The sequence below is a fragment of the Lissotriton helveticus genome, chromosome 11 (genome assembly GCF_964261635.1).
Source record: "Lissotriton helveticus chromosome 11, aLisHel1.1, whole genome shotgun sequence".
NCBI lineage: Eukaryota > Metazoa > Chordata > Amphibia > Caudata > Salamandridae > Lissotriton > Lissotriton helveticus.
This window is the reverse complement of record NC_136072.1, coordinates 334548404-334567647: the sequence shown is the minus strand read 5'-3', so window position 1 is coordinate 334567647 and position 19244 is coordinate 334548404. Positions and strand designations below refer to the sequence as shown.

The 19244-nt window shown below is 52.3% G+C and overlaps 1 protein-coding gene across 4 annotated transcripts in view; it reads right to left on the bottom strand.

The window, feature by feature from the left end:
- The window catches only part of HDLBP (high density lipoprotein binding protein), a 1657332-nt gene that overhangs the window by 1038116 nt on the left and 599972 nt on the right, over nucleotides 1-19244 (bottom strand). For all 4 annotated transcript variants that reach the window (XM_078665718.1, XM_078665720.1, XM_078665719.1 and 1 more), the window contains exons 12-13: nucleotides 6598-6737; nucleotides 6238-6342 (exon numbers count right to left, since the gene is read on the bottom strand). In XM_078665718.1, the coding sequence (XP_078521844.1) occupies nucleotides 6238-6342; nucleotides 6598-6737 (245 nt within the window). The remainder of the gene's footprint in view (nucleotides 1-6237; nucleotides 6343-6597; nucleotides 6738-19244) is intronic.

Below are 19244 nucleotides of genomic sequence, written 5' to 3'. Positions count from 1 at the left end.
TTGCTCTAGACTGGCCCTAGCTCCCCTCCAACAGAGGAGCACCCCGGATCCTCCTGGTCCTCTCCAGACGCCATCTTGAGTCCACCGCGTGGGCTTGTCTTTGCCAAGGCTTGTTGCTCCAATGCTGGTTTCAGCAGCGCCGACAGCAGACACCTTTGTGGGACAGCTCGCCCCTCCATCCTGGTCGCAGACAACGCCTCCTGGTCCGAGAGACTGCAGAGCCCAGCGTCGCCCACTCACCTGGTCGAGGTGACTTCATCCGGTGCCATCCTGGTGCCCATCTAATCACTGGCTAGTGATCAAGAACTGAGTCCCCTCTGCTTTCAGGTCATCTTCAATTCCGATCCAGGCTTGGATCCCATCGAACTTCATCACTGGTCGCCTGCCAGCAACAACTTCTTTCAGGCTCCATAGACTGTAACGAGGATCCCCGACGTCTTTTGAACCCTATGCAGCCGCAACCCCTGGGCTAGGTAACTCGAGCATTTCGGTGATCCAACGTAGGTTCACTATCTAAGTGTCCAGATCCTTTTTCGTTTTCAGCCTACCTAGTCGGATTCGTCCGATAACACTAACTTTACGAAATCTAGCATCCATAGTCTTCTTCCCGCATCCCGCGTGAGAGTGCACACTCTGCACCCGATCTCCCTAGGCCTCTTGCTTGTAATCTGAAGGTTCAGTAGTGTAGTCCTAGCGATCCTGAAGCCTCTGGATCTTGTTACTTACCGGCTAGTATTTCGCATTCCACTTTTGTAGTATATGGTTTTTCATGCCCCTCGGGCATTTGTGTAAATTGTGCGACTTGAAGTATTTTCTTAAGAGTTTTGTGTTGTGCTTAGCACCCTGACTCAAAGAGTTCAGGGTAGTACTGTTATAAATAAATATACTTTATTTTCATAACAACTTGTGTGGTGTCCTTTCACTTGGTGTTCAAAGGGTAAATGTGATGGTAAAACAGCTGGCTTAACACGCCCTCTAGAGTTTAGCCTAAAGACTGCTCTTGTCCATGCTACTAGGATAGCTGGTCTATCAGGTTGACTTACAACCAATCATCAATAAGGGTTGTTTGGTATGATACAAAGTGATCACTAGAATAGTGAGCACTATATATCAGGCCAACTTCTCACAGGAACGGCCAAAGAAGCCATCACTCCAGACTTGGCTGTCCAGGCAGTAGTGTCTTGCGAACGTGTGCAGCGAAGCCCACGTAGCTGCCTGGCAGATGTCCTGCAAGGGGACTCCCCGACCCAGGGCAGTAAAAGCTGCCATGGCCCGAGTGGAATGGGCCCTCAGCACAGCAGGAAGCTCCTTCTTAGCCAAGGAGTAGGATACCTTGATGCACAAGACGACCCACCGAGAGATGATCCGCTTGTGCACCGCCCGAACTTTATTAGCACCCACGTAACCAACAAAGAGTTGGTCATCCACCAGGAACTGGCGAGTGCGATCAAAATAGAAGGAGAGTGCATGTTTTGGGTCCAGACGGTAGAGCCTCTCTTCCTCTTTCGAGGGATGCGGAAGCAGAAAGAAGGTGGGCAAGGTGATGGACTGCTCGATGTGGAAGGCTGTGATTACGTTGGGCAGGAAAGAGGGCCTTGTCCGCAACACAACTTTGTCCGGATGGACAGAAAGGAAAGGAGGTTTAGAGGAAAGAGCCTGGAGCTCACTCACTCTCCTGGCAGAGGTGATCGCAACCAGGAAAGCAGTCTTCAGAGTAAGAAGGCGGAAAGGACAGTTATGAAGTGGCTCAAAGGGAGCGCACATCAGGTAAGTCAGAACCAGGTTCAAGTTCCACTGGGGCATCACGAAAGGAACAGGGGGGAACATACGAGTGATGCCCTTCAAGAACTTATTTACAATCGGGACTTGAACAAAGATGGCTGATCAGGTAGCCTTAAGAAGGCGGAAAGGGCAGAAAGGTAGCTCTTGATGGTGTCCAGAGCAGAGCCCTGCTGGGCAAAAGAACGAAGGAAGAGGAGAACCTCAGAAAGAGGGTCAGAGAGAGGATCCACAGCCTTTGCTGTGCACCATGCCACAAATCTATTCCACCTGCAGGCGTATACAGACTTTGTGGAGGGACGCCTGGCTGCCAGAATCACAGTACAAACTTCAGGAGGCAAGTCAACTGGCCTCAACTGTTGCCGCTCAATCTCCAAGCATGGAGGTGGAGACTGGACAGGTTCGGGTGGAGGACAGTCCCCTGCTGCTGCGACAGAAGGTCCTCCTGAAGAGGCAGACGAACCAGGGGATCGACTGACATGCTGAGTAGCTCGGGATACCAGTATCTCCGTGCCCAGTCCGGAGCCACAAGGATAACTTGGGCCCGGTCACGCCTGATCTTCAGCACTCTGGGCAGAAGTGGTATAGGCGGAAAGGCGTACAACAGACCGCAGCTCCACTTGCGACGAAAAGCGGCGCAGAGCGAATGCCGCCTTGGAAAGTCCAACGCGCAGAACCGATTACATTGCGCGTTCTCTTCGGTGGCGAATAGATCTAACCAAGCCTCTCCCCACTGCTGAAAGAGGCCTTGCGCCACGTCAGAGTTCAGACGCCATTCGTGATCCATCATGCACCGACGGCTGAGTTCGTCCGCCCTGGCGTTCAGAGAACCATATGGCGGTGGTGTTGTCCGTGAACACCTGCACTACACTCCCTCGGACAGAGGGGAGGAATGCCTTCAGGTCAAGTCGGTTCGCCCGCAGCACCAGAAGGTTGATATGGAGCCGGGACTCCGCCGGAGACCAGAGTCCTCTGATCTCCGCCTCTCCCATGTGGCCCCCCCCCCCAGCCCTGGAGGGACGTGTCTGTCAACTACGTGCTCCGGTTGGGGTAGGGAGAGGGATCTGCCGCTGACCCAATCGCGGTCCGTGAGCCACCGCTGCAACTGTTTTGCAGTGCCCTCCGAGATCAAGACATGGTCGGACAAGTTGCCCTGATGCTGGGCCCATTGAAACTTCAGGTCACACTGCAGAACCTGCATCCGCCACCTGGCGTGATGCACCAGAAGGATGCAGGAGGCCATCAGCCCCAGATACCGCAGTGTCAACCTGACCGAGACTCTGGATAACGGCTGAAAGATCGGAATTATAGCCTGAATATCCCGAACCCGCTGTTCGGGAGGATAAACCCGAAACTGCGCTGAGTCTAGAACAGCTCCGATGAAGAGGAGCTTCTGAAAGGGACACAGGTGTGACTTCGGCACATTGATGGAGAACCCCAGCAGGTGCAGGAGGTCGGCCGTAGTCTGGAGGTGGCTGACGACTGTCTGGGGCGAGCCCGCCTTCAACAACCAGCGTCGTTGAGGTAGGGGAAGACTGAAACCCCTAACCTGCGCAGATGAGCTGCGACCACCGCCATCCCTTTTGTGAACACCCGTGGGGCACTGGTAAGGCCGAAGGGGAGCACGGTAAACTGAAAGTGCTCGTGGCCTACCGTGAACCTCAGGTAACGCCGGTGGGCCGGCAGGACGGAGATATGAAAATAAGCTTCCTGCAAGTCCAATGCTACCATCCAGTCTCCTGGGTCCAGGGCAGCCAGGACCTGAGCTAGTGTCAGCATCTTGAACTTCCCCTGCCGGAGGAAGCCGTTGACGTTCCGTAGGTCCAAGATAGGGCGTAGGCCCCCATTGCCCTTCTTGGGTACCAGAAAGTAGTGGGAGTAAAAACCACACCCTACTTCTGGCCCAGGAACGCGCTCACTCGATGGCCCCCTTGGCCAAGAGGGCCGCAACTACCTCTCGGCGTAGTGCCAAGTGATCCCCCGACACGCGGTGGTACTGCGGTGGCATGGCTGGAGGGGTCGCCTCGAAGGAGAGGGAGTAGCCCCTTTGGACAATTTGCAGCACCCACCTGTACGATGCAACAGTGCGCCAGTGGAGGTGGTGATGGCGAACCCTGCCCCTCACTGGCGTCACATGGGCCTGAAAGCTCGGACTAGGAAGGTTTCGAGGCGGATGCTGAAGGGGCAGGTGTGGACTGGCCGCGCCGTTGTCCCCCACTGCCGCCACGGCGGTTTCCACGTACGCCACCGCGCTGGACTGTAGTCTGCGGTCTGTGGCTGGCTGAACGTGTGGGGGCGCTCCTTCCTAGGCCAGGAAAGGAGCGAAAGGCACCTGATGGCTGGCGCGGGGCCGAGAGGCCCAAGGACTTGGCCGTAGCCCTCAAGTCCTTAAAGCGCTCAAGCGCATGGTCTGCCTTGTCGCCAAAGAGGCGACGGCCAACAAACGGCATGTCTATAAGAGTGTTCTGGACATCAGCCGAGAAGTTGGCGGACCTCAACCAGGTATGGCGAGGAATCGCCACCGTCGTTGCCATCGCTCTGCCAAGTGAGTCCGTGGTATCCAGCCCACACCGGATGGCGTACCGTGCCGCATCTCGACCCTCCGCAAGGGCTTGGGTGAGTTTAGTCCGGACCTCCTCCTGACATTGTGGCAGCACGTCTGCGACCGTGTCCCACAGCGAGTGGGTGTAGCGGCCCATCAGGCATGCGGTGTTGACGTACCGCAATCCCAAACTCAGGGATGAGAAAACTTTCTTCCCGTACTGCTCATACCTCTTGGATTCCCAATCGGGGGGAGCCGTCGGGAACAAAGTCTGGGAGTTAGAGGCCTGGATGACCAGGCTCTCGGGGGTGGGGTGGGTGAAAAGGAAAGCAGGGTGTCCGGAGCCGGGTGGTGAGGTCTGGCCACGTTCCTATCTACAGGCTGACCCGTAGCGGGCCTGGACCAGGTGCCCAGAAGAACGTCAGACAAGGCCTCATTAAACGGTAGCAGAGGCTCGGCCGAGCTTGCCTGCGGTTTAAGGACCTCAGTGAGGATGTTAGTCCTCACGGCCGCGACGGGGAGCTCAAGGTGCAAGGCCATGGCTGCCCGCGTCAACACCACACTATAAGCAGCCCCCTCCTCCGTAGCCAAGGTAGGAGGGGAGACAAAACCAGTGTCTGGCGAGAGGTGTCCAGACCACTGGCGTCCCCTAGCCCACCTGACCAGTCCTGATAAGACTGGCACTCCCGTGCCATAGGGTCTTCAGACCCCTCCCAATCCCCCTCACCACCCATCTCCTGAGACTCGGGACCAAAGGATGGGGCCGGGTCATAAAAGTAGAAATCTCCTATCGGCATCGGATACGGCGGCACCGGGGGAGACACCCTGGGGGCAGACGCCGACGAGGTCGACCAGCAGCGACACGGATCCAGAACCGGATCCTGCGGGAGCCTGCGGCGCCGGGACCGAAGTCACCAGCGGGGTCAGGACCGAAGCACCAGACGGCGTCAGGGCCGAAGCACCAGACCCGCTGAGACTCCCAGTCGGGCCCGCAGAGGCCAAAGGCACGGCGAAGCCCGACGGAGGAGTGAGCGACCTCATGGCCGTGAGGTAGGCCTCAATCTCCTCCGGCGTTGCGTGCTGCCCAGGGACCGTCGGGTGTGAAGCAGGCCGTGACGCCCGCGGTGTCGCCCGAACCCCCGGCCGCGTCGTGGGGGGAGTCGGAAGAGCGAGGGCGTCTCTTCGACTTATTGTGCTTACCTGAGAAGCCCGAAGACCGTGGACGACTCCCGGAGCCATGGTGGCTCTGACCCCGTGACCGGTCCCTCGACCTCCTCGCGGACCGGGACTTCGAGCGGCGCGGGACCGACTGCCGGAGCTCGAGCCACTTGCGGGACCGCTCCCGCCTAGCCTTAGACGTCAGGGCTCGACAGTCTGAGCAGGCCTGGTCGTCGTGGTCGAGGCCTAGGCAATGAAGACACCGGCGATGGGGGGTCGGTAACCGACATCAGTCGGTCGCAGGCGCCGCAGGGTTTGAACCCGGGCATCCCTACCGGCACCATCGGAGTCGCAGACTTCGAAGTAGATCAAAAATGATCGAAAAAGTTTAGTCAAAAATTGACTAAGAGTACCACTTTTTCCGGATCGGCGCTTGCTGGCGTGGAAAAAAGAAGAACTGACTTCAGTACGCGAGGGCAGCGTCTAAGTACTCCAGCGATGTCATTCCAACGCCGATGACAGACGCGGAGCCGCAGAAGACGCCTAACGACACGCAAGGGTACTGCTACGCAAAAGTTTCCGGATCCAGTCTGACGCCTGGGGATATTCTATGGTAAGGAATCTAATACTAACCTGTTTCATTCAGATAGGTAATTTATCTTATAAACACACTTTGATCTATCTGGAAGTAGTTCAGTACAATAATTGGGTAGGTCATAAATGCGGAGGAGCCAGTTACAAATCAAGAAAAACTTTACCTCTGGGAATTTGTCGCGAATTTCCCGGACTCGCTCGCCTTTCTGTCCAATGATAGTTCGATGGTATTTCTGCTCGATGATCAAATCTTTGGTACGTTCATTCTCCTGGAAATGGAAGTGTTGGAACAGTTATTCAAGGCTCAAATGCATGGGATCAATTAAACAAAGTGTTGTACTGCCTTCCATCGAATTACAAGGTACTTAAAAGAAAGATGCAAGGATTTACATCTGTTACAATCCCTAGTCAAATATTAAACACTCAAACAAGGTCTTTTTTGCCATTCCAGCCGCTCACTTTATGTAACGGTGATAGAATGGTTAAGAATTCATACAACCACATACTTCTCACATTTCACTTACCATGCGTGATGCAAGTTCCAGCAGCTCTGCCTTGGCATCCTGAACCCCTTGGGGGTCCCCCTCAATACGGACCAGGTTGCTTTTTTCAGTGTCGGGAGGGATTCTCACAGATACCTTATACTGCTCCTTGATTCTGTTAACTGAAAAAATAACTGTTAAAATGAAGGAAATGCACAGCCCAACAGCGCTGCAGATCTAGAAATGTATGGATTAAGCCTCCGAGGTGAGGACTGTTGATATCGGAATGTCACAAATTAAGGGACAAGAGAATCAAACAATTAACAGTAAGCAGGGTATCTCCTATTGTATGTATATTCAAGTCATGCTGCCATGTGGAGCTTTTGGAAGCAAAAACATGCCAGTTGTGCATGTTCTCCATCAGGTGCATCATTGTTACTCAGTGAATATTTCTGGTTATGAGCATTGATTCCAGAATACCCACCAACAGAAACATTTTCATGAAATTGAACACAAATCAATTATATTATTATATAAAAGTGACACTTATCATAATCTAATTCTAACAAGCAGTAGCACAATAGGCAGGAGGGTAACAGCCTCTTAAGTAGAAAAACTCAACTGCTATAAGCAGCTGAACAGCTTCCCACCCTCAAAATGGAGTGCAGAGACTGGGGAGAGTTCTTTTTGATGGATCTGCCCTGTAAGTTTGTATTAAACAATCTTTGAGTCTATTACAATATATTTTACCCAAGAAAGAAAGCAGATACCGATGACGGAGAACCAAACTTACAGGTAATTGTCTTTATTTTCTCCATCACGGCATCTCTGAAATGCTTAAGCACAGAAAGTACTGCCATACAAGTAGAGAACGTCATAATTGATTAAAACAGAGGAGGCAATAGACAAGTAACCAAATGGGTCATACCGAGCTGTTTAACCAATTTAGATATTGGTCTTGCTGATGGAACCTAAATAAGGTATTTCAAAGTTGTTGCTTAATCAGCTGACTTGATCTATTAACTAATAAATTGAAACATTTCATCTCTTTTCTTGAAATTCATCGAAGACGCCTTTTTCTGGGTACTAGGGTAGTCACATGCAAAACAAAAACAGTAAGTGGTAGTACTGCCATTTACAACTTGGGTAGGAGTACAGAATACAGTTGCACGCAATCAGGACTTCCATTTCAACCTTGACTCCAAGAACATTGCAGCCTGCAGTACAGTCAAAACTTGCTCCTGCAAGAAGTGAGGTCTAAGAAATAGTAACACTTCATATGGTCCGCAATGTGTGTAGGAGAGTAGGGTCTGCTTCCTATGTTCACCCCCACTTTTTGCTTTGCTTTACTTGTTTTCGACTTAGATGTGGCTGTGGGCCTGCTAATCAGACCCACAGCCCAGATGTACTCTCTAAATTTACACCAAGTACTCTGGTACACCCACAATTGGGAATTGGTTCAACTTATCAGCCCCTGTACAAGTGTACCATAGGTGCCCAGGGAATAGGTGCAACCAATGCCTACCAGGGGCTGAAGCATGTATTATGCCACCCCTGGCTGGCCATCCAAACTGACAACTGGTTGATCACTCAGCTGGGGCAAGGTCGTGTAATCACCCCTTGCTTAGGTATAGTATTCCTATATCTACCCTTATATATAGACACACAGTTACCTATAAGTCACTCCTATGGCAGGCCTTAACAATCCTGAAGGCAGAGTGCTTGGTTATGTGCGAGATGGTGCTCTAGCATGAGCTGAGCCTGTCTGCAGCTTTCGGAACCATGTCCTTATAGCTGTTCTATGATATCGCCATACCATATACTCGTAAGTGCATTATAATCCTCGCGGTTAGATGCTAACTTTGGTTTGGCTTTATCCAAACATGTGGTGTAAGGTGTCATACGCTTTGGAATACTACCCCCCTCGCCAATTCTGGCGACGGGGGTAGCATTCCACCCTTCTAGAGGGGGAAGACGTGTTGTTGCCGACTATCCCGGTTAAAGTTAACCAGAGCCCCAGCGTCACAAAATGGACGCTGCTGCAACCGACACAAGTCTAACGTCCTGCTGCTGGGAGTCCTTCCAGTCACGGAGGTTTGGACAATAGGTTTCCTGCCTGGAGAGGTGCGAGCACCACCCCAGACAGGACATTGTGTATTGGGACAGGGAGGGCTGAATAGAATTAGACACTGCCTGGAGCACACAAGGTGCTCCATGCATACCCCGGTTCAAACTGGTTGCTGGGGCACTCCAGCCCCAGCTCTGGCGCGAAACTGGACAAAGGAAAGGGGGTGTAAACACCCGCCTTCCTGGTCCCACCCAAAGGCGGGACCTAGAAAGTAATCCAGCCCCTTTTAGTGGTATAAAGGTAGGAGCGGAGTCCTGAGACTTTAGATTAATCCTGAATTGTAAACTTGAAACAAAACTCTGGACCTTCGACATTCTGCTGAAGCTGAAGACTGAAGAATCTCCCTTGTGGCCAAGGAGTGACCACCCTGGGCAACCAGGCACCATCCAGCAAATCAACGGCTTGCTTTGTCTACGTTCCCACCGGAACCCGAGCACAGAGCCTGACAAGACCCAGACTTCCAGACCTCTCTGACCCTCTCTTCACGACTACAGCATAGCTGAGATCCGTGGAGGCAACGAGACACGTGGGACCGGACATATTGGAAAGCCTGCAACTTGCTAACTGTGTAGCTCCTGAGGCATCCTCGAAGCTGTGCACTGGGGATTGAGAAACCCCGAACCCGAGCTCCACCTGCACCGAAGATCAGCCCTCCACACTCCACGAGTTCTGCGTGGGGCCCTTCTGCTGGTGTTCTGCTAGACGCATTGTCCGGTTGCTGGCCCGTTGGCTAGTAGCCTCTGTGACGACAATCCTTTTTATTCACATCACTGGTCTGGTTGCTCCAGACTGGCCCTTGCTTCCCTGCAAAGGTGAAGCACCTCAGACCTTGCTGGTCTGCACCAGAAGCCTTTGTTGTATCCTGCGTGGGTTGCCTTTGCCAAGGCCTGTTGACTCCAATCCGGAAGTCAACCCTCCATCTGTGAGATCCTTCGTGGGACAGCGCCTCTCCAGCACCTGGTCGTCGTCGACGCCTCATGGTCCGCGTGGCTGCAAAGACAAGCTTCAAGACAGCACCTGATTGCTCCTCGACGTTGTCTGGTTCCTTCCTGGTTCCACCCAGTCACTGTCTAGTAACCCAGACTCTGTCCGCTCTGCTTTCAGGTCCTCTTCATCCTCGATCCACCCTTGGATCCACCCGGACAGCTTCCTCCTGGTCGCCTGCAGCATCTTTCTTCAAAGGCTCCATAGGATTCAACGGCGAAACCAGACACATCTTCACACCTATGCACCCGCCGTCTGTGGGTGAGGTAACGCTAGTACTTCGGTGCTCCCAAGGGTATTGACTATCCATGTGTCTAGGTTTTTAATTGCTTCCTCTAACTAAACCGGAAGTGTCCTAAATCCTTCTAAATCTAACTTCTAAGTTCCCATTGACTTTGCATTGACTCACGTGTGTGTGTAAAGACACTGCACGCGCCGCCTGTGGGCCTCCTACTCCTAAACTATTGTTTAGATAGTGTAGCCCCAGCGATTCCTTAGGGCCTAAGCCTTTCCTTTTCTCGTGACGTGGTACTTCTGACACTTTCTTAATATATGGTTTGCTTGGCCCCTCGGGCCTAACCGTAAATTGTGCAACTTAACGTATTCTGACTAAGTATCTTGTGATGTGCTTTGGCCTCTGATCTCATAAAGAGTTCAGAGGAGTGCGTTAGTAAATAAATACATATATATTTTATATATATCCTGTGTGTTGTCCTTTCATTAGATATTCAAGGGGTTACATATGGTAAAACAGCTGGCTTTACAAGCCCTCAAGAGTCTTTTAGCCTAAGACCGTTCTGTCCACGCTACCACTAGGATAGCTGGTCTATAAGGTTGACTTACAACCATCACCATAAGGGTTGTTAGGACTGGTGCAAGGTGATCACTAGAATAGTGAACATCATATACCAGGCCAACCTCTCACAATGTAACCATATATAACCAAGTATAAAAAGCAAAACAAGGCAGCAAATCTTTTCCATCGGTGCACCCAGGAAAAGGAACATCAGGACAGCACCAACACAAACACTAATTTAGGAAAGAGTTGGAGGCTCCTCTTAAAATAACAAAACACAAAGAATTACCAGGGCGGGCTAGGTAGAGCCAGGTACTTCCGCTTACGGCGGTTAGCACTCTAGTTGCAGGGCGAGACCGGGCAAAAAGGTCACATGCCTCAGAGACAGCGAAGCGTACGCGCGCGAGCCGCTGGCGCGCCAAAGGCAATCCCGTCAACGCTTGTCCGCGGCAGACAGGGGCCATGGGCCAGAACCCCAAATCCTGCCCGTTTCAACTCAAGGAGCTGATACAAATCTCAGCAGCTGTACGCATTGTGCCCTACGCTGGGGGGAAAACTGCAAACATAGTATTGAGTTGGATAGTCACAGTAGGAGTTGCAACTATTGTTCCTTCTCTGTAAGTCACCAAGTTGAAGTTGAAAAACTGTTGTCAGTCGCTGAGATTTTCTTAGATCAACTGTAAAGCTCTGAGGAAGCATAGTGCAGAAATACACGACCACCTGCTAGATGGGCAGGTGGACATACTCTTTCTCACAGAAACGAGGCTTGATGAAGCCTCAACGCCAGAAATTTTAGAAGCACTCCCCACGGCTATGGAATCAGTAGGGTAGACAGACCGATAGGGAGGGGTGGGGGGATTGCTATAATTTACTAGCATGAGATTCAGTACACCCTCGAAACAGTCGACATTATGGTTCATCTCAATCTCAGCATCTGACAATCACATTTTAAAGGGATTTTTAGTGTACAGACCACCAGGATCAGGGGCGCAGTTTGCTTCAAGTCTGATCGACTAGGGGGAGGAGCCAAGATGGCGATCGGAACAGTCGCATGAACGCTTAGCTCAGAGATCCTTTCCTCCCCGCTTCGATATCCTGTCGATAATCCTGTTCGAGGCCTGCTGTCTCTGCTACTAGAGAAAATTGCTCACTTACCGTCTGATTTTGGTGCTCCAGCGTGCGGTGGTCCCCGCGATCTGCCTCCGTCTGCGGGTCGGCCTTCCTGGCCCTGACGCCGGGACCTCGAGTGCTGCGTCTGCCCGGCGGTGTTCGGAGTGTTGGTGGCACTGGTCCGGGAAAGAAGCCTGTTGTGGGAACCTGAGAGCCGGGTGAGAGGGTGCGGACCCACCCCCAATAGCGGGTCGCCCCGTATTCCCGAGTGGTCGGTGAGCCGGAGAGAGGCCGTGTGGTCCGGTCCCCCTTGGGGGGGGGGGGGGGGGGGGGGGGGGGGGGGGGACGTTCGCTCCTGTTCGTGGTCCCGTCTGGGAACCGGTGCCCGGCTCCCGGAGAGCTGCTGGGAGCGCGCCCGGCCTTCTGGTGACTCTCCCTTCTTCGCCGAGCGCCGCCCGACACCGATCGGCTGTTGGTCCTGTTGCCTCTGGCGGTCATGGTGGACCTGGAGGTGGAGGGGGCAATGGCGGCGAATGATGTCCTCAAGATGGCGGACGGCCCTTTGAAGTGCGTACCTCCCGGAGTTGGTGACATTGCTACATTTAAGACCCCCGGTCCACGGTTACTTGGGGCGGCGCCTACACGAAGTCATGTGCTGTTTGCGCTGGAGACTCTGCGGTCCGACCTGCGCTGGAGGTCCCGGGACTTGGGAGTTGCGGATCGCTGCCATTGTTGATCCGCCATCTTGTGGCGCAGTACGCTCTCCCCAAGTTGATCTCGTTGAGCCGGGGTCCCTGAATGTGTCTCGGACTTTGGGGGAACAGATGGACCTGGCGCCGGTGCTGCACCGTTTCCCATATCCTTTGATCTCCACTCCGTGCTGGGCAGACCTGACTTTGGATTTTGCCGCGTTGGTGCTTGGCGTATTGTTGCATGCTGGCAGCTGCTTTGTATCGTTGACCACCTCTTGGTGGCTGGGGCGATGTTGCATGAAGATACCGCCTGCCCTATCTAACTGGTATGGACTACTTGTGTTGTACTGTCTCCTGATTGCCCGGATGCTTGGCGGTTCTACTATTCACAGAAGTGGCCAGGGGTGACCTTGCTTAGGTCCTGGCGGGACTTTCTCTTGGTTAATGACGTATCCTGGACTAGTCTTGTTGACTTGTGAGTTGGTTGTTCTCTGTATCCTTTCTGGCCTTGATCTGTAAGCCTGCTGCGGGGAGGGGGGAACCGAGTGTTTCCGTCGCCGGCTCCTCTCCTCCTTTCTTTTTCTTTCTTTCTTAAATTGCCTTCTTCTTTCTTACATTCCTTCCTGTTGGGTGTTTCTGGGGCGACAGACACGCTGTTAGTGGGGTAGGCCGTGGCCATTACAGTGATGTAGGGTGGTGGGTGAGGGTTTTTTTTTTTTTTTTAATTTGTTTTGTTCTATGGTCCCTTTTTCTCTCCTTTCAAGGGGGTGGACTATGTCTTCTTTCTTTTCTTTTACTTCCCCGGTGTCTGCACTTGTCTTTCTTCTTATTGTTTTGGGCGGGTGGGTTTTTTGCACGACGTCTTATTACATTGGTTTTTGTGGCTTGTTCTATCCTTTTGGCTCGCCTTCGGTGGGCTTCGGGTGTATTTTGTTACATTACTCCTTATTGCATTTCGTTTGTGTGGGAGGATATTCCCTTCCCGTCTCCCTTTCTTCGATTAAGTTGCATGACGCCTTGGTTGATGTAGCCACTGCCTCCTAAAATCATAAAATGAAACCTTGTCCTCGCGCCTTCCTGTGTAACGATCACAATTTGCGACTGTACTGTATTTGACTTCTATTGTATACGTATAAATTGCTTCATCTTTTTGATCTCCTGATTTTGCGGCCGGCCCTTGTGGTTGTAGGCCTGCGCTTGTATTGATCGGCTTCTACTAATAAAGGTTTAAAAAAAAAAAAAAAAAAGTCTGATCGACTGCTTGATGCAGCCAGCCCTCAGGTATGAGAGGCTCTTACTCCTGGGAGATTTGAATCTCCACTTTGACGTGGCCTCAAATGTGGAGGCGCAAGATAAATCCGGCATTAGTAGCACTACAAATGACCTTAAAATCAGAGCTGCCTATACACTGCCATGGCCATCTACTTGACCCTATTTTTGCAAATTGGGAGATGCTGACAATTGAATCCCCGACACCCGTGGTCTGGTCAGATCATTATTTGATCTCTTTTAAGGCGGTGGCACCAGCAGCAGTTAACATACAGGGAAAGGTGGAAATCAAGGAGAGATGCCGGAGGTGGGCAGGCTTCTCCTCGGGGATGTTCAACAAGGCTCTTGGCCAGGGTGGGCCTCCGGGTGGTCTTTCAGCTTGTGAGGCTCTGAATAGATGCATTATGGAGGCACTTGATAGCACTGCACCATGGTCGAGTAAAGGACCAAGGAGGCAAACAATCTGCCCCATGGATCGGGGCCAAACTTCGGAAGGAGAAGGCGGCATGCAAGCGCCTTGAGAGGCGCTGGAGGAGAGGCTTTTCAGCGATAGACGGAGTGAATGAAAGAACAGTCTTAAGGGATACCATGCCCTAATTAGAAAGACTCTGGCATCCTACTACAGAGGGAGGATAGAGGGAGCAGATAACTCTGTCAAGGAGATGTTCTCCGTCTTTAAAGAAATATTTGACCTATCCAGCACTGCAACACCGGTGACCGGGTCAGAGGAAACTGGGTGGCAGAGTTGTTTGGGGAGAAGGTGGAGAGGATCTACTCCTCCTTCCCGGATGCGGCCAGAGAAGGTTGCACGGTAGAGGAGGCTTGTGAGAAAGTGTCTCTAAATATACTGGACCAAAGTAAGGTACAGTGTGTATAGAGTCCACAATCCCCAGAGTTATAACAGAGGCTGAAGTCAGGTCTGACCTTACTCTCTAAATTGGTATCTTGGTCAAGCAGTAAGGCAGTACCAGAGGACAGTGTAAAGCATTTGTTATATACACTCAGTCAGCAAAAGGTTTCACACACTCAAGAACTGAACTCTAGGCCAATTGTTTTTATATCAAAAGATAGTTTTATTTTTATAATCAACAGGTATCAAAATATACTTCTCTCAATAGGAGTGATCTCAGATAAGTACCTTGCAGAAAGGCAATAAAGTTTATAAACACAATAGGTACAGTGGTTGCAGTAGGCAACCCAATTCTAAACCCAATTTAACATGGAGCTCAATGGGTTTTTCTACATGAATGCGGCAGATTACTTTATAGATTACTTTTGTAATCCAGTACTGGACTCCAAGGTGCAGTTGGTACACCCTCAGCGGCACAGGGGCAGCCGGGTGCAGAGGTAGTTAGGCCCAATGTTACCCAATGAGAGGCAGGGGGCCTTCGGTTGGTGGCTGCTGGCTAGCAGGCCACGCGGCTGTGGGAGCTGGGCTCCTGGTCACTTGCTCAGGGCAAATGGGGAAGTAGAATAGGGTACAGGTTGCACGGTCAAGGGCACTCGGGCGGCTGGTTGCAGGGTGCTTTTGAGCCACTGGGCGCTCAATGCTATTCAATGGAGATCTTGAAAAGGGAACAAAGGCAGCGGGCTCTGGGAACGGAGGATCTTCTGGAGCGACCAACACTTCGAGGGGTAAGTAGGGATCTTGGAGGATAGGTAGGCACCCATGGAGTTGGGCACAGGGGGTCGTGGGGCGCCGGGTGCAGAGGTGTCTTGAGGTCGGGAAATCTTACCCTCTGCTGGTTGCAGTCGGAGGGGTCCTTTGTCCTGAGGCTGCAGGCGTCGTCGGGGTTGTCGAGGAGGGTCCTTGGGCACTGGATTCCAGGTCAGAATTGCCCGGGGGACATCCTCAGGGCCTTGATTCACTCCAGCACAGGCCAGGCTTGGCGGGTACACAGTGTGCAGGATTCGCGGTTCCGGGCTGATGCCAGGGCTTGTTACTTGCTTTGAGCAGTGCCACTGCTCGTGGGAGAACCAGGTAGTCAGAGTCACAAGGCAGTCAGGTCCTCTGGGGTTTTTGACGTTGCTGACCACTGGAGACGCCGGGGTTTAGCAGGAGCAGGTTCGAGGGTTGACAGGCCGGTAGGGCTGGGGCCAAATCAGTTGGTGTCTTCCTCTTTTTAGCAGCTGCACGGCAGGTCTTCTTGTTCCTGGTTCTTCTTTCTTGTTTCGGAATCTGGATCTCTGGAAAAGATTCAGGGTGCCCCTAAATACTAAATTTAGGGGCGTTACAGGTAGGGAAAGGACAGGGACCAATGGGTCCCTGTCCTGGGGTGGGTACACCCCCTAGCATGCTCCTCTCCTGTGGGAGGGGGGCAGGAGCCTAGCTAATTGGGCAGGGATCCCCATCTTCAAGATGGACGGAGCCCGGGGTCGTGCATCACCTCTCCTCTCCCACCTGAGGGGTGGAGTTGGCACAGGCTTGCACACACCCCTTTCTGACATAGGGTTTCTCGGCAGTCTTTCCTCCAGAGTGGGGGTCAGAACTGGTGGGGGCCAGTTGCTGAGTACAGCAAGTGGTCTGGAGAAGCTCACAAAGGCGGAATGCCTTTGAAGCTTCCCCTGCTCCTGTGAGAAGTTGGCCTGATATATGATGCTCACTAGTTCTAGTGATCACCTTGTATCAGTCCAAACAACCCTTATGGTGATTGGTTGTAAGTCAACCTTATAGACCAGCTGTCCTAATGGTAGCATGGACAAAGCAGTCTTAGGCTAAACTCTTTTGGCATGAGAAGCCAGCTGTTTTACCACAATATAACCCCTTGAATACCAGATGAAAGGACACCACACAGGTTGTTATAAAAATAAACAGTATATTTATTAATAACACCTCTGAACTCTTTATGAGGTCAGAGGGCTAAGCACATGACAATCTCTTAGGAAAAATACGATAAGTTGCACGAAATCACAATGGTGCCCTAGGGGCACGACAAACCATATACTAAGTGGAATGTGAAAGTCAATAGAAGGAATGGAGCTGTCCAGAGGCTGTAGGATCGTTGGGACCACGCTACACTAACCCTAGGTAAGTAATAGGAGGCCCACGGAACGCGTGTGCAGAGTGTGAACTCACACGCGAGATGCGTAATAACGTCTATGGACAGTACAGTTCAAGTTAAAGGTGAGTACGGACAATCCTGACTAGGTAGGACTAAAACGACTGTGGAACTGGACACTAGGACAGTTAAACTACCCTTGAGCACCGAAATGCTCTTGTTACCTCACCCACGGGCCGCGGGTGCATAGGGTTCAAAGTGCGTCTAGTTCTCGCGTTGAAGTCAATGGAGCCTGAAAGAAAAGATGCTGCAGGCGACCAGGAGGAAGATGTCCGGTGCAATCCAAGGGTGGATTGTTGAAGGAGACCTGAAGGCAGAGGGGACAATGTTCACAGTCACTAGCCAGTGACTAGAGTGGAACCAGGAAGGAACCAGATGTCGTCGTCGTGTTCAGGTGAAGAGTGGACGCTTGACTCTGCAGCCACATGGACCAGTAGGTGTCTTCGACGACCAGGATGGAGGCATGAGCTGTCCTACGCAGGCTCGCGCTGTCAGCGGTGTTGGATCCGGAATCGGCGTCAACAGGCCTTGGCAAAGGCAACCCACGCGGTGAGGAGGAAAAGCGTCTGGTGCGGACTAGGAGAGTCCGGGGTGCCCCTCTTTTGGAAGGGAGCAAGGGCCGGTCTGGAGCAACCAGAACAGCAGAAAAGATTCAAAGGTTCGTCGTCTAGGAGGCCACTAGCCAGCCGGCAAGTGACCAGACAACGCGTCGAGCAGCAACAAAGCAGAAGGGCCCCATGCAGATCTCGTGGATGCTGGAGGGCTGCTCTTCGGTGCAGGAGCTGCTCGGGGCTGGGGCTTCTCAGTCCCCAAAGCACTTGGTCGAGTTTACCTCGGGAGCCGTGCTGGAAGCGAAGTGCAGTTTCTTCCAAGATGGCCGGTCCCACGTGTCTCGTCGCACCCACGGGTCTCAGCTTTGCTGCAGATGTGGGTGGAGGTCGGAGAGGTCTGGGAATCCGGGTCTCGTCGGGCTCTGAAGTCTGGATCCTGGAAGGAAGACGACAAAGGGAGGCCGGTGGGCGCTTGATGGTGCCTGCTTGTGCAGGGTGGATACTCCTTGCCCACAAGGGAGATTCTTCAGTCTTCTGGGGAGCAGAACGTCGAAGTCCAGAGTTTCTTCTTCTAAGGTTGTTCAGGATAATCTGATTTGGAATGGGACCAGCTCCTACCTTTATCCTGCTAAAGGGGGCTGCACTACTGACTAGGTCCCTCCCCTGGGTGGGACCAGGAAGGGGGGTGGCTACACCCCCAATCCTTTTTCCGGCTTCCCGCCAGAGCTGGGGCAGGGATGCCCCAGCAACTGGTTGGAACCGGTGTATGCACAGGACACCTTGTGTGCCCCGGGCATGTCTCATTCCTTTCAAGCCTACCCTACCCAATACACAAAATCCTGTCTGGGGTGGTGCTAGCACCTCCCAAGGCAGGAAACCCTTTGTCCAAGCCGCCCTCGCTGGAAGGACTCCCAGCAGCAGGAGGTCAGACTTGTGTCTGTGGTGGCAGCATACATTTTGTGATGCCAAGGCTCGAGTTAACTTTAACCGGGGTTCTCAGTTACATACATGTTGTGTCCCTCTAGAAGGGTGGAATGCTACCCCCGTCGCCAGAATTGGCGAGGGGGTAGTATTCCAAATCGTATGACACCTTACTCGACATGTTTTGATAATGTTATACCAGAGTTGGCATTTAACCGCGAGGATTATAATGCACTTAAGAGTATATGGTATAGCGTTATCATGGAACAGCTATTAGGACTTGGTTCCGCAAGCTGCAAACGGGCTCAGCTCATGCCAGAGCACCATCTCACATAATTCCAAGCACTCTGCCTTCAGGACTGATAAGGCCTTCCATAGGAGTGACTGATAGGAATATATGTGCCCATTTTAGGTTTAGATATAGGGAACTATATCTAAAGCAAAGGGTGATTACACCACCTTGCCCCAGCTGTCGTGTAGCCAGTTGTGTCACTTTTGGATGGCCAGCCAGGGGTGGCATAATACATGCTTCAGCCCCTGGTAGGCCCTGGGTACACCTATGCCCTGGATACCTAAGGTATACTGTACAGGGACTGATAAGGTGGCCCAGTACCAATTGGTAAATGCACCGAAGGTACATGGTTGTCAATTTAGAGAGAACAGCTAGGCTGTGGGTCTGATTAGCAGGCCCACAGCCAGGGAAAGTCGTAAACCAGTGAAGCAAAAAGCAAAAATCTGGGGTGACCATAGGATTGCAGACTCCACTCTCCTACAGCTCCTTCCTGGGGGAGGAGGCTTTGCACCTCGTCCCAGGATGTGCATTGTTGCAGGCCCAGGAGAGCTGGAGCTCTCCACCCAGGGGTCCAGCAACAGGTCTACTGTGTGGCAGCCTAGGGAGCCTCTCAGACAAGACGTGGATTGTAGGTTAGGTTTCAGGGGGCATCTCTAAGATGCCCTCTGTAGTGCATTTTACTTTAAATCCCACACTGGCATCAGTGTGGGTTTAATGTGCTGAGAAGTTTGCTATCAAACTTGTCAGCCTTCAGTGTAGCCATTATGGTGCTGTGGAGTTCGTAATGACAACCTCCCAGCACCATATACTCTTAATGGCATCACTGCACTTACAGTGCCCAGGAATGGCCCTGGGTACTGTAGGGGCACAGGGCTCATGCACCTGTG